This window comes from Elaeis guineensis, chromosome 14 (genome assembly GCF_000442705.2).
Source record: "Elaeis guineensis isolate ETL-2024a chromosome 14, EG11, whole genome shotgun sequence".
NCBI classification, from domain to species: Eukaryota; Viridiplantae; Streptophyta; class Magnoliopsida; order Arecales; family Arecaceae; genus Elaeis; species Elaeis guineensis.
In genome coordinates this window covers 41,437,282-41,451,879 of record NC_026006.2, presented here as the reverse complement: position 1 = coordinate 41,451,879, position 14,598 = coordinate 41,437,282, and the positions used below count along the sequence as shown (strand labels likewise).

The following is a 14,598-nucleotide window of genomic DNA, read 5'->3' as shown; positions in this document are numbered from 1 at the left end:
ACAGTAAAAGCAACGTTAATACTTGGAGGTCTTTCCACATTCTACTCCTGCATGCAACCAAGCAATTCATTCCAATCTAATTGGACATAGGAGCAATTTGAGGACATGCTCAACAAATGGGTGGAGGAGTGCTTGCAAGCAAACATTGTGGAGATCGAGGCACGAGTTGCGGCTCTGATGATGACCTAGATTTCTTGTTTGTTTGAAACATGGGCACGTTCAAGGGGCATGGAGGTACCGCTTGCATGCCTATTTTCGCCTTCCCATTCTGATGGTAACGATCCTCCAGCCACTGATTGATTATATATTTGATGTTTTGGATTAAATATTTATTTATGTAATATACTTTTATAAGTATGTGAAGACTTTTTATTATATGAGATTTGATATATTTTAATACATTTGATAGTAAACTTTAAATCTTGAATATGTAATTGGTTGAATATTGATAGATGGATCAAGATATTTTGTTTAGTCAAATTTGATATTCATTTCAGGTTTGTAAAATTTTGATAGATTTCTAACAAATTTTTGATCGATTTTTGATTTTTATCTATAAATTTTGTGATAAATTATCTATCAATGAATGGAAACCAATTCAAGCAGAATGATGACAGATTTCTAACAGATACTTTGTCAGAAATTTTTTTGACAGAATATTTGTGGGATATTGTCAAAAATTTTCTATCAGATAATTTGTTATAAAAATTTTTGAGAGACTATTTGTCAAAAAATTCTATCACAATTATTTTTTTTGATAAAAAAATAATATTTATCAAAAAATATAAAAAATATATTTCTGATGGATTATTCATCACACATCTATCAGAATATTTTCTGATGGATATAATCGATCAGAAAAAAATTATTGATATCAATTTTTTTGATGAATGAGAATCCATCAGAAAATCCATCAGAAACATATTTTCTGACAGACTTTATGGATTTTTTTGATGGAATTATGAGTCAATGAAGTCCTTATTTCTAGCAGTGGAAACCTTATTGCTGCTTCGGTTGTCTCGGGTGAGCTGCTGACCCCTGCTGATAGGATAATCTGGTGACAAAATTTATGCATCAATCCAACAACATGTTTTTTACCCCAAAAAAAAAAAAAAAAAAATCCAACAACATGTTAGCACCATGCAATGCCAAGTAAATGCTTGCATATGAAAGCCAGCCAGAAGGATGGGAAACTCTTTTGAAACTTGGATAAGTGGTGGTCGGAGAGAATGAACTGCCATACCATAATGTGAGCTTTGATGAGGTCATCGGAGTACACATCTGGCTCGTTCTCCTGTAGCAAGAGCATGGCGTTGACCAATGATGGTTCTGCATTCTTTTCTCCGGAGGCCTCCTACCTTTCCATTCTCATCTTCCGCCGCTGCTCTTCGAGCAGCTTGGCCATAAACCGGTCCATCTTCACCCTGTGCTTCTCTATCCTTCTCTCCACCCCCCTCAAGTCCATCCACCCCAATGCCGGAAAGAAATTCCGTGGGTTAAATGCTAATAGCAGCTCCATCCCCTCACCATACATCTCCCTGAACTGCTTTGCCACCTCTACGTCCCTCTCCAGCATGTCCTCTCCGTAGTATCTCTTCCCCATCACCATCTTCAGCAACGCGTTCCACGCCATCTCAAATATTTGCGTGTTGAGCTCCACCTCCCCCAGGCTGGCGGCACCGTGGAACATGCTGCGGACAACGCAGAGGAGCTCCTCCGAGCGGATGGCAGATAATTGGTTGATCCGGGAGGTGGAGAGGAGCTCGGTGGTGGTGAGGCGGCGGAGGTTTGCGCCAGTGAGGGCCATGAGGGGCGAAGAACAAGGATTTCTCTCCACAAACAAGTATGCTGGAATGGACCATGGGGTGGTTGGGAAAGATGTGGTCTTTGTTGATGAATACTTCCTCTATAGCAGAGGGGGGAGAGATGATGAGTGTCTTCCGGGAGCCAAGTCGGAGGGAGCTCACGGGGCCATAGCGAGCGGCGAGAGCTGCGAGGGAAAGGTAGCGAGGGAGTTTGAGTAGGTGGAGGTGGCCAACGATGGGGAGGGCGGCGAGGCTCGGGGAAGAAGCTTCTTAGACGCGGTACCAGAGCGGAATATGTCAAGCGAGATGAAGAGAAGGAAGGCCATGGAGAGTATGGCATGATGATGGATCTCCATGCTGGTAACACGTACGTTGCACCTTTGGGTTCCATTTTGAGTGTTATATGTAAGATGTTATCTACTCCCAACTTACAAACATTATAGGATAAGTTACAAAATCCCCCGAGATTAGATCAAAATTATACTGAATAGTTTTAAAAATCCATACCTATGCCCTTTACGATTACTTAAATCCTATAGTTTAACCTAGACCACTAGTCACCCTATTAATTCATAATGGGACTCAAAGTCCCAAGTGCCACATAATAAATTGTTTTTGAAATAATCAAAATGACCTTCAACAAAGGATGAGCAAAATAAAAATCCTTCTCTCCTTCAGTCTTCTTGTCTGTTGTAGATCTGTACCTCAACCTCGGCTCCAACATCCTTAGCTCCGGCCAAGCTATGGAACATGGATGCCCATTGGATATATGTATATATGATAAGGGTGAAGGTTGCTGGATATACCCCATCAGTTGAGGTTTGCTATCCCTCGGTATTGGATGATCTATTTTAGATTGTCTTTGGCCGACCTATTTCAGATTGCCTAAGACCAACTTGCACCTTATAGTCTCCATGACCTCGATTTTAGATGACCTACTATCGCTCACACATTACCGACCAATATCTGGTAGCTTGCGGCAAACACCTGCTCCACGGACTCCACAACCTCGACATTAGATGATCTATTATATCTTGTCTATAGCCGAGCTATAGTTCTTACTACTAGATTCATCTCTCTCTCAAATTAGAAAAGCAGATAGAGTGAAATTCCTCCACGATCGGGTCTCCCATAAAAAAAAATCTCATTCGAATCAATATGTGCGGCAAATCCGAAAAATTATCAGGACTCCGAGATGGATACGATACCAACTCCTTCCCTATAAATAAAGAAGCTCTGAAACCCTCAAAGTAAGTTTTCGACTCTTTGCTCTCTCCTTCTCATTGTTCTCCATCTCCTGACTTGAGCATTAGAGGATCTTCACCGAAGAATATCCCGATGAGGACTTTATGAAAGATTAATGCCCTACAAATCAATTGCATACGGAATGTGATAGGATATTTTTTATAATTTATCTTCCAGACTCATATAATTGACATTAATATTATTAATAAAATAGATAGTTTTGATTCATTATATGCTGCATCTTATTGTTTTAAGATTATAATGAACTCTATAGGTCTGGACAATAGTTTTAGGATTGTGATGAGATCACACCAGTGAGACCTAAATCTTTGATAGCCATGATCTAAAATATTTTTAGTCGTTGATTTATTGAGTTGGAGATTAATGATATCGGTAAGACTGGCATGTCCTATGTATGCTCAGAAATGAGAGTAGTTGATCTCACAACTACTTGTATGATGACACTAATACAAGAATATGGATTCTCATTAGAGAATGAGTTCATTGAATAGATCTCTGAGAGAATATCTGATGGAGTCTTATTTATATATCAGGTGATGATTCTCTAGTGGGAGTTGTGTAAGTGATCTTTTGATCTGAGATCGTCATGGTATCTTGTGTACATGAATCCATATTTTGGTTCACTTCCTAACTTGATTCTCTGATCCTTGTATGGGGTGTTCTAGATGTGGTGAAGTATGCATGAAGGTTGTAAGTGATCAATAAAGGATCAGTCACTCCTAATAAGGAGAGCGAACATCCTATGTGATCTCATAGGTCGATAATTCTGGAAGTCTTTGGCCAAAGCAGAATGATAATTAAATTTTTTTTTTAATATATCATCAATTGAATCATCACCTTCTGATCGAGATACATATAGATAAGCAATTGGATTTGACATATTTTTATGTCCATAGCTCATCTGAGATATTGTTTGATTGAAAGATTGAATTACACGGTAACTTACCACTGAAGGATATTTTGATAATTTTATTAAAATTTTAAATCTTTTGGATAGTTATGACATATTGCTAGATATCAAACTTGACTTGTGAACTTATCAGAATTAAAAGAGTTTAATTCGAGAGTCAATTAAGAAGAGTCTTAGTTGATTGAGACTCTTCGACTGACCTTATCTAATCAGACCAGGATTACGTCGAGAGTCTAGATCCACTGCTGGCTAGATTTGAAATCTAATGGATCACACATTTTAAGATTTGATCTTGATCTGATTTAATTAAGATTTAATATAAATTTTAAGGATTAATTTGATATGATAGCATATTGTATTAAATCAAGTTCCTAAATTGGTTTAGTTCAAAGTATTTGAGCTAAACTAGACCAATTGTCTTTGACCTAATGGGATTGGATCAATTTTAATTGGGATCTTATCCAACTAGGAACAATTTTAAGTGTAGAAGGACTCCTCTGTGTCCACCAGGTTTCACGTCAAAATAAAAAAGCCACCCCCTCTTAATTAACGTGGAAGATGAAGAGTCCTTCTTAATGAAGGCTCTTATCTTATCCTGTTCCCTTGTATTATCATCCAGATTCCTTATGCTTCCATGCCAATTTATTATGGGATTTTTATGAGGCACAGAAGAGGAAGAGTCCTTATGTGTGAAGGCTCTCCTATGCCAAAAATAATACATGATGATTTAATTCACCATGTGAGAAAGTGGAGCACCAAAGGTTGGCGCCCCTTGGTCCTTCCTCACGTCCCATCCGATTTATATGGGGCATCCCATATGGCCCATGTACTAGATTTTTGGATGGAAACCAGAGGTAATTGGCATGTAAATGAGAGAAAAAGATTTCAAAAAAATTTGAGAAAAAGGCAAGAAAAAATTGAGAGGCAAAAGTTGTAAGAAGGGTGGTGAGAGAATTAGTAAGTGTTGCTAGTGTGCCCTAGGGTTGGTTTTTCCATGTGTTGGAGTCCAAAATTAAATCCTAAGTTATAAGACATCTATAGAGTATCCTCTTGCTATAATTTTAGTGATAAAATCGAAGATGACTGGGCTTTGGTGTAATCGTACTTCGAGTTTGAAACTAATAGTATTCTTGAGAAGACAAGGCTACAGCAGTGCACCGGTTAGGAAGGACCTTGGCCAACTTCTGTGTGGATCACCATTGGAGGACTTCTACTTTGGAGTTTCATGAAGATCACCAATGTGCTACATTGCTTTTTGGTAAAAGTATAAAATTCTATCCCTTTGCATGCTTGTTTTGTTTTGATCGACATCGGTAAGGTGATTTTAGGGTTTAGATTTCAGCTCGATAGTTTTAACTGTTAAAGCTATTGAATCATTTGATTTTAAAAATTTTAAAAATTATTTTCTACTATGTGTTCGAAATTCAATAGTGGTATCAGAAAAATCTTTGTTAGATTCGATCAAACAAGTATAAAGTTGTAGTATAGAATTATTCTTACTCATATATTGCCAAAAATATTGTATTAATTTTTTGCATCGATCTTTAAGTCAAAAATTTTTTTTGACTTTATAAAAACCATGAATTTAAATTTTAGTTATTAAAATTATGAATTTATAATAATTTGAAATTTATATTTTCATCGAAGCTTGATGCTTAAATCAATTTATGGTTAAGGGTGTTATGCATGCCTACTTTGATTAGGATTTGCTTTAATTATTTGGATATGCTTGACATATGTTATGTCTTCTAATGTACCCTTATATGATTTTTAGCATGATTATATGATTGTTATTATGACTTGTAAAAGTATGCCGAATTGCATAATATGTTTAGCACATTTTATGTAGTTGTAGTTAGGATGTACCGAGACCAGTTCAAAGACCCTCTTAAAAATTATATTAAGTTGTAATGTCGGAATTTACTTTTAATTCAAATGTCGAATTCATTTGATCAATTGGTGTCTAGAAACATATGAAAGGTAGTTTTCTAATTAGGTCCGTATGCTAGCTGGGCTAACTTTGTTGGTATCTAAGAAAAGCTATGGGGAGCCTCCCACCTACTGACCTGGCCAATCTAATCTTGTTAAATTTCGGACATACGTTGATTAGTGATGTAGACACTACAAGGGCCTTCCTTCAAACTTGATCAATAGAGTACGTCAAAATCTTAGTGAGCTTGTTGTGCTATCCGCAAGACTTACTATAAAAATTGATATGATGTTGACTAAGTGCATATTGATGCTTATGGCATAATTGAATAGTATTGCTTTATTATACTATCTATAAGGACAGCATTGTTTAAGAATGACTATATGGGATTGAAGGGTTAACTTAACTAGAACACTATAGTTTGTTGTGCTACCCACAAGATTATATGTGATCTAGAGGTAAGAGAGAAAACTATTGAGAATTGTATAAGTACAGTTGGTAAAGAGTTACCTACTCTTGAATTTATGAAAACTTATTGTGCTATCCACAAAGTGTTTGTGAGGAATAGGGATCTCAATCCTACTTAGAAACATAAGGATGTTTCTCGATTTTTATATTTGAGGGCTATGAAATTCGTTAAGATAATGAGAGACACAATTAGATAAAAGTTCTAATCTAGTTGTGTATGTCATCATTGGTTGTCTACTTATATTGTGTTCTTGTTATTATAGATTAACTACATATATGGCATCCTCACTATCATTTAGAGATATACTAGATATAAATCAATTGATCAGATCTAACTACATGGACTGGTTAAGAAATTTGAGAATAATTCTCACTCAGAAGAAAGTCTTCTATATTCTGGATACACCTGCATCCGATTCAATCAGGGAAAATACTTTCGAGAAGAAAAGGGTCACATATAAGATGTGAAAAGATGACAGTATGATTGTCAAATGTATTATGTTTGTCTTGATGAGCAATGAGTTTCAGAGATAGCATGAGGGCATGGTGTTGGATGTATGCCCTAAAAGTCAATGTTGGCTGATGCATATCATACCTCTAGGACATGATTTTATATTTATTGGATAGTTATATTACCATTCATGTCTATGTGTCCATGAATCATCCAAGGGATTAACAAGATGATGATATATATTCTCAAAGAGTTGAGAATTTGAGACATGTATCATTAATAGTTAATTTCTAAATTGCTCCTGGTCATAGAATCATCATAGGAATGGTGATTGATCCGGATAGACCAGTGTGCGGATCGCTTTCTTCGGACAGATGGATCTCGAGTATGCGGTGTAGAAAAACTACAGTAAGAGTGCAGGTGGTTGTTAGAGAACAACTAGCACTGAGTGTGACCAATATGAGAAGTCACATAGATGCTTGCTCACTCGTTAGTGACTTTCTCGATACTACAGTTGGATGACTGATCTTTTAACCTGAGATGACACTACTACTCGTAGTGAGACTGCTGGAGTTTGACTGACACATCAACATGGGTCTCAAGGAGCCCTTGTAGTGGATGTTGGTGACAACTGGTCCACTATAGGAGTAAGGTGTGCATCAAGATGGGATCTATCGATCCTAACAGAAGGGAGTAGTCTTATGAGACTTAAGAGGCTGAGTCCTTAAGTCTATGGCCATAGCATTATGATTGATGAAATTTTTTTTTATAAAGTCATATATGGACTTAAGTTGATTGAATCTATCATATAACTGATGTTAAGGTTTGACAATTCATCCATGACCTGTCATCTGGTCAGGACTCAGATAGAGAGACTGTATCATGCACTAATTGTACCTAGAGATTCATCTTTTATTCTGCTGGGTTGCCGCTATATACTGCTAGATATTACTGATGGATTGTGAGACTCATGAGGATCATCTTGATGATCAATGATCTTTGGTGGGCAGAGTTAAAATTATTTCAATCTATTGAAAAGAGTTTCAATGATATTGTGATAGAGATCATAATATATCTCATTATCAGATAGAATAGAACCTATGGAGTCACACACAAAAGAGACTTTTGACTGATCAGATGGTTGAATTATGATTATGAATCATAACAGGATTTGATTATCAATTTAATTGATAATTGATCCGATGTAAATATTGCATTATGTAACTTACTAAAGAGTTAGTGAGTTATAGAAGGATTAATTAGCAATAGAATTGCTAATTGGGTCAATTTGATTGAGCAATGGGGCTTGCATCAAGTCCAATTTGATTGGATTTAATTTGATTCATTATGGATTTGATTTGATCAATCCCAATAGGGTTATAGGATAACCCCAAAAGGATTGGATGATTAGTCTCAGTTGAATTAAGATTTGGATTTGACTCAATTTTTAATTAGATTAAGATGTATGTATTTCTAATTGGACTAGGAATCTTCATTTCTATGGGTGCACCAAATCCTAATTGGATTAGGATTAAAAATTAAATTTGACTCAAGCATCAAGAAAGAGTCCAATAAAACTAGGATTCCTCCTCCAATTAGGTGACATAAAATCTAAATAGATTGGGTTCCAAATCAGATTTGGTTTTTCATCTTTTTGAGTCTAATCTGATCCTAATTTGATTATGATTCATTGAGATTTAATTTAACTTTAAACAACCATAAACAATAGTGTTAGAGCCACATCATATGTATGAGATTAAGATTTAGATTTAAAATCTGTAGAGAAAAATTTTAGATTTGAAAGGTTTTGATGTCGTTCTGACATAAGGTTATCCTAGCATAACTTATTATGCTGTATGATTATCTTAGAATGATATTAAAATTTTTAATTAAATTAGACTTTTAAATCTAATTTTTACAGTATATATGTGATATATATTTTGTTGTATAGATCTAAAAAGAGTTTCGAGGTCTGTTTTGATTCATATATATGATATATGAAAGTAAGTTTAGGACTGAAATTTGTTTCTATGATCTGAACTTATTATGTATGTGATACATATTTGTATGCATGATCTGAAATTATTTTGAGATCAAAATTTTTTCTTTATGCAAAGAATTTAGATCTAAAAATTTTGATTTAAGATCTAAAATTAGTGTTTGTGCATGAGAGATTGGTTATGGGAAGATCAAATTAGGTCATGTAATTGGATTAAATTAAAAAAATTTCTGATTTGATCATGTTGGGTCCAAATTGATTTATCAGTCGATCAAATCGAGTCAAGTATTGATTAGAGTGAGGTCAATAGAGCCTAAGCTTATATAATTATTGTTGATTGAATCGACTAACACCCATATGTAGAATCGATTAACCTAAGGACCTAATTCAGCTCTGTAGCTCGAGTCTGATTCACCTAAGCTGACCTTTTCAGATTAATTATCCAATTGGTGTCTAAAATAAGTAATTGAAAGGTGGTTATTTAATTGATTCCGTTCGCTTATCTGATCAATTTATTGATGTCTAAGGAAAGCAATGGGAGGACTCCCATCAATCTCCACTTATCTAGCCAATTTGGAAGATTTGAGTCTCAAATATGGTTACTTGGTGGTTTGATTTAGTCCATGCGAATTACATCAGTCATGTGATGACTGATTAGATGAGATCTAAACTCAAATCTCTTCATCAAAGATTAAGTCCCAGGTCTTCCACCGTTGTTGATGTGCGGGCATGCTACTGGCGTTGATTGTTCTCGGCTAATCACAGTAGTTTAGTTGCATCGAGAACACGCAATCATTCTATTAGCAAAGAGTTACTGTAGGGTGAAGATGGGGTTGGGTCCAATAACTGTTAGGTGAGAGATCCAATGACGACTTTGCACCTGCTTGTGAACGGTAGGTCTGGCTTAATTAAGGAGTGTAGATAATAACTGTTTGGTGAGCCCACATAACTTAGAGACCAAATGGCTGCAACATGCTTAGAGAAGCATCTGGATAAAGAGTTATCCATGCATCGATATTTTTATTCGTGTTACCAATAACTGTTAGGTGAGGTGCACGATATCTGTGGGACCGCAGTATTCACTAAAAATCCAATTATCGTGTCGAAATTTTTGTTTCTTCACCCAGAGAGTGTGGGAGATCTGATAAAATAGTGGGAGTCTCTTTTGGCATCTAAAAATCTCTAGAATAAATTATAAAAATAAATATAAATATCCAATTAAAATCATTGCTCTCTGTTGTTCATTGTGTCAACTTCTGACCCTCTAGCTCGAATTTTAGATATCAACCGATTAACCGTAACCAATTACATAGACTAGCTCACAAACTTAAAAATTATTCTTAAATTTTAAAAAATTAAGTAATGTTCTCTACCAAGTTATTCTATATTAATAGTATGTCCAACCCATAGTTAACAAGCTATACTTGATGAGTGGACAGATAATAACAATAAAGATATGTACTATGCATGAGTACATGTACACTGTCAATGACATGTTGATTCATTCGCAAGTATTGTGAGGTGATCAGAGTTGCACAGCACATATAATGCATGATGGACAGTCAGTCTATGATCGTTATTTGATAATGATCAAGGATATTAAGGAGCTTAAAAGGCTCGATATGATCATGCACAAAAAATTACTTATGGATTTGATCTTGTGATTCTTGATTAGTTTATATAGATAATTTATTATGGACTACTATATGAAAGACCATCATTGCACCTTATCTAAATTGATCAAAGTGTTGCTAATAAAGAAACCTTGAAAGAGTTTAGAGGTAAATACCTGGAGAGCCTAAAGAAACAAAGACACGCTTAAAGTAGACATGTCAAGATTGCTCAATGCTATCTTTATGATTTCTCTTCTCTCAGTTGAGTTGTAGACTCTAGTGTAGAGTCAATGAGAAGATGGAGGGCTGAGAAAGTAACCTTTAAATTGGCTATAGGATAACAGTTGCTGCTGTGGCTATAGATATCTGTCCTTTATGATTACTGTTTGAATTTAGTTCTTAGAAACAATCTCTATTATTTGCATGGTGATGTGTATGTGAACTTAATTGAGCAATCAATGAATGTCATTGGATCTGAAAGATCCAAAATTGAGATAAACTTTGAGTATATGTGGACCCTTAGGCTAAGTCATATTGGAGAAGAAATGATTAACAAACTGAAGAAATATGGGCTTGGGCTTATTGACTATTGAGTCATATCTAGTTTGTGCATTATCTTTTTGAAAAAATATGATCAAGCTACTCTTGTGGGACAAGAGAAAAAGGACCACTATGATACTTATCCTCGTACACATTTGATGTGTGTAGCCCATATGATGTGCTAACCAAGAAGTTGTCTCTATTTTGTTTATGAGATATAAATTTAAAATTTTTGAAAGGTTAATTCAGATATAAGTAGAGAAGTAAATCAAAAAAATTTCTGAAGGTACTTCGATCGAATCGAGGATGTAATACCAAAGAAAAAAATTTCTCGATTATCTCATAAAATATCATAGTTTCATATTGGACTTCTCTTAGTACATCACAACTTAACAAGATAAGAAGAGTCATGGGACTATATGAGATATGGTCTAGTCCATAATAAACTTCACTGATTTATTTATATTTCTTTAGGGACATGCTTTATTTCTATGAAATTAGGTTCCCTCTAAATCTGCTTTTACCACACCGTATGAGATATGGCATGGTGAAAACTGAATCTTAATTATTTTAAAATTTAAAGATATCTAGCCTGTGTCTAGGATAGTAGGTGGATATGTTAGAGGATAGGTCTATAAAGCTCATCCTAAAAGAGTTTGGGATACACTTTCTGAAAGGATTGCAATGTGATTGTGACCCGACATACTATCTTCTTGAAAAATTATTTGATCAAAATGAAGCAGTGGGAGGAAAGTTAAGCTCTAAGAGAGTGTCTCTGAAAAGCAATGAGCTACAGGACCTTAAGAATCTATTCATCATGAGCCAGTAGACGTATATTCCTCCTCTACCACATACACATAGTAGGATCTCCAATCCTCTCGAAAGGTACTTGCGTATGCTTAACAGAGGATGTAGAGAAAGTCATTTCTTATAGGAGATGGGAGCATAGAGATAATCCCAAAGCCTACAATGAGGTGATGTCAGACATTAACTCAAAGAAAGGGATGTGAACTAGCTTTCCTGAGAAGAGATCTTTTAAAGATTTCTATATGTAATAGCCTATGGATTTCACTTCTTGTGATAGGAGATCACAAAGTCTATAAAAATTTTAGAGTTGAAATAGTTATTTCGATGATATGATCAAATTATTTGACCAGATAAGAGAAATTATGGATTTCAAAAAGATCAGTGGGAGTGTCCAAAACTAACATCGGTTAAAATATGATTGTATATAGATTTCTCCATAAAAGACATAAAATGAGCATCCTAAAAATCTATAGTGATAGATGCAATCTGATGCTTGTGTTTTCACAGATAAAGTATAGAGACCGGATGCTGAAAGAGTTTAGCATAAAAATCTCAGAGAGGGGTCTGCTATCCTCTCGGATAAGATATGTGCTAAGTACTTGAACTGATTATATTGTGAATGTCACAAGTAGATATTAGTTGTATCCAGGTTAAGAGTGCTGAATTATTATGAAAACATTCTTAAGCTCTTGAGAAGAACTGAGAACATGTTATTAATTTAGAGAAAGATCAAAGCTAGGAGTGGGAGGATATATTAATTCAGATTTTATGTCTGATATTGATGGTAGAATATCTACATCATGGGGTGTGTTCCTATATCGATAGTTTGGAAGGATTTCAAATAATCAATTAATGGAAGCTGAGTACACTGTAGATGTATAAGATACATTCTGATTTTTATGTTAGTTGCAAAATTGGATGTTGTGCCATCAAATGACATGATATTATACTGCAAAGATAATAGCACCATAGTCCTTGCTAAGGAGTCTAGGTCTCACCAGATATCCAAGCACATAGAGCAGCAGAACATGCGACTATCTCAAGTAGAAATACATAGAGGTGCAGAGAGCAAAGTCCACATATGATATGGATGACCCACTGGTAAGTCACTTAGCTAGCCTAAGATTATAGCCTGTCTTGTGAAGATAGGGCTTGGTATATGGCAGATTGGCTTTAGTACAAGTAAAAGATTATTGGATGTATGCCCTAGAAGTCAATCTTGACTCATGCATATCATACCTCTAGGACATGATTTTATACTTATTGAGCAGTTATATTACCATTCATATCTATGTGTCTATGAATCATCTAAGAAATTAATAAGATGATGACATATATTTTTAAAGAGTTGAGAATATAAGACATGTGTCATTAATAGTTATTTTTTAAATTGCTTCTGATCATAGGATCATCATGAGGATGGTGATTGATCCGGATAGATTAGTGCACGGATCACTTTCTTTGGGCAAATGGATCTTGAGTCTGCAGCATAGAGAAACTGGAGCGAGAGTACAGGTGATTGTTAGAGAATAACTAGCACTGAACATGACCAACACGAGAAGTCATATGGATGTCTGCTCACTCGTTAGTGACTTTCTCGATGCTGCAGTTGTATGACTGATCTTTTGATTTGAGATGACACTACTGCTCGTAGTGAGGTTGCTGAAATTTGACTGACACATCAACATAGACTCAGGGAGCCCTTATAGTGGATGTTGGCGACAGTTGATCCATTATAGAAGTGGGGTGTGTATCAAGATGGGATCTATCAACCCTAGCAGAAGGGAGTAGTCCTATGAGATTTAAGAGGCTGAGTCCTTAAGTCTATGGCTATAGTATTGTGATTGATGAAAAAATTTTTTCATAGAGTCATATATGGACTTAAGCTGCTTGAATCTATTATATGACCGATATTGAGATTTGATGATTCATCCATGACTTACCATCTGATCGGGACTCATGATAGAGAGACTGTATTATGCGCTAACTACATCTAGAGGTTCATCTTTTATTCTGCTGGATTGCCACTACATACTGCTATGTGTCACTGGTAGATTGTGAGACTCATGAGGATCATCTTGATGATCAATGATCCTTGGTGGGCAGAGTTAAAATTATTTCAATCTATTGAAAAGAGTTTCAATAATATTATGATAGAGATCATAATATATCTTACTATCAGATAGAATAGAACCTATGGGGTCACACACAAAAGAAACTTTTGACTGATCAGATGGTTGAATTACGATTGTGAATCATAACAAGATTTGATTATCAATTTGATTGATAATTGATCTAATGCAAATATTGCATTATGTAACTCACTAAAGAGTTAGTGAGTTATAGGAGGATTAATTAGCAATAGAATTGTTAATTGGCTCAATTTGATTGAGCAATGAGGCTTGCATCAAGTCTAATTTGATTAGATTTAATTTGACTCATTATGGATTTGATTTGATCAACCCCAATAGGATTATAGGATAACCCCAAAAAGATCGGATGATTAGCCCCAGTTGAATTAGGATTTGGGTTTGATCTAATTTCTAGTTAGACTAGAATGTATGTATTCTTAATTGAACTAGGAATCCTTATTTCTATGGGTGCATTAAATCTTAATTGGATTAGGATTAAAAATTGAGTTTGACTCAAGCACCAAGAAAGAATCCAATAGGACTAGGATTCCTCCTCCAATTAGGTGATATAAAATCTAAATAGATTGGGTTTCAAATCAGATTTAGTTTTTCGTATTTTTAAGTCTAATCTGGTCCTAATTTGATTAGGTTTCATTGAGATTTAATTTGACTTAAAA

General features: G+C 35.2%; 1 protein-coding gene across 1 annotated transcript; it reads right to left on the bottom strand.

Moving 5' to 3' along the window:
* Nucleotides 1–1,354: 1,354 nt before the first annotated feature.
* LOC140853599 (isoflavone 3'-hydroxylase-like) lies at nucleotides 1,355–1,807 on the bottom strand. The gene has a single exon (XM_073248259.1). It carries the CDS (start codon nucleotides 1,805–1,807, stop codon nucleotides 1,355–1,357), a length of 453 nt encoding a protein of 150 aa, XP_073104360.1.
* Between the last annotated feature and the right edge of the window lie 12,791 nt (nucleotides 1,808–14,598).

Bases quoted from the DNA above. Each gene is read 5' to 3' on its own strand.
- LOC140853599 (XM_073248259.1), bottom strand. From the start codon at position 1,807: ATGGCCCTCACTGGCGCAAACCTCCGCCGCCTCACCACCACCGAGCTC.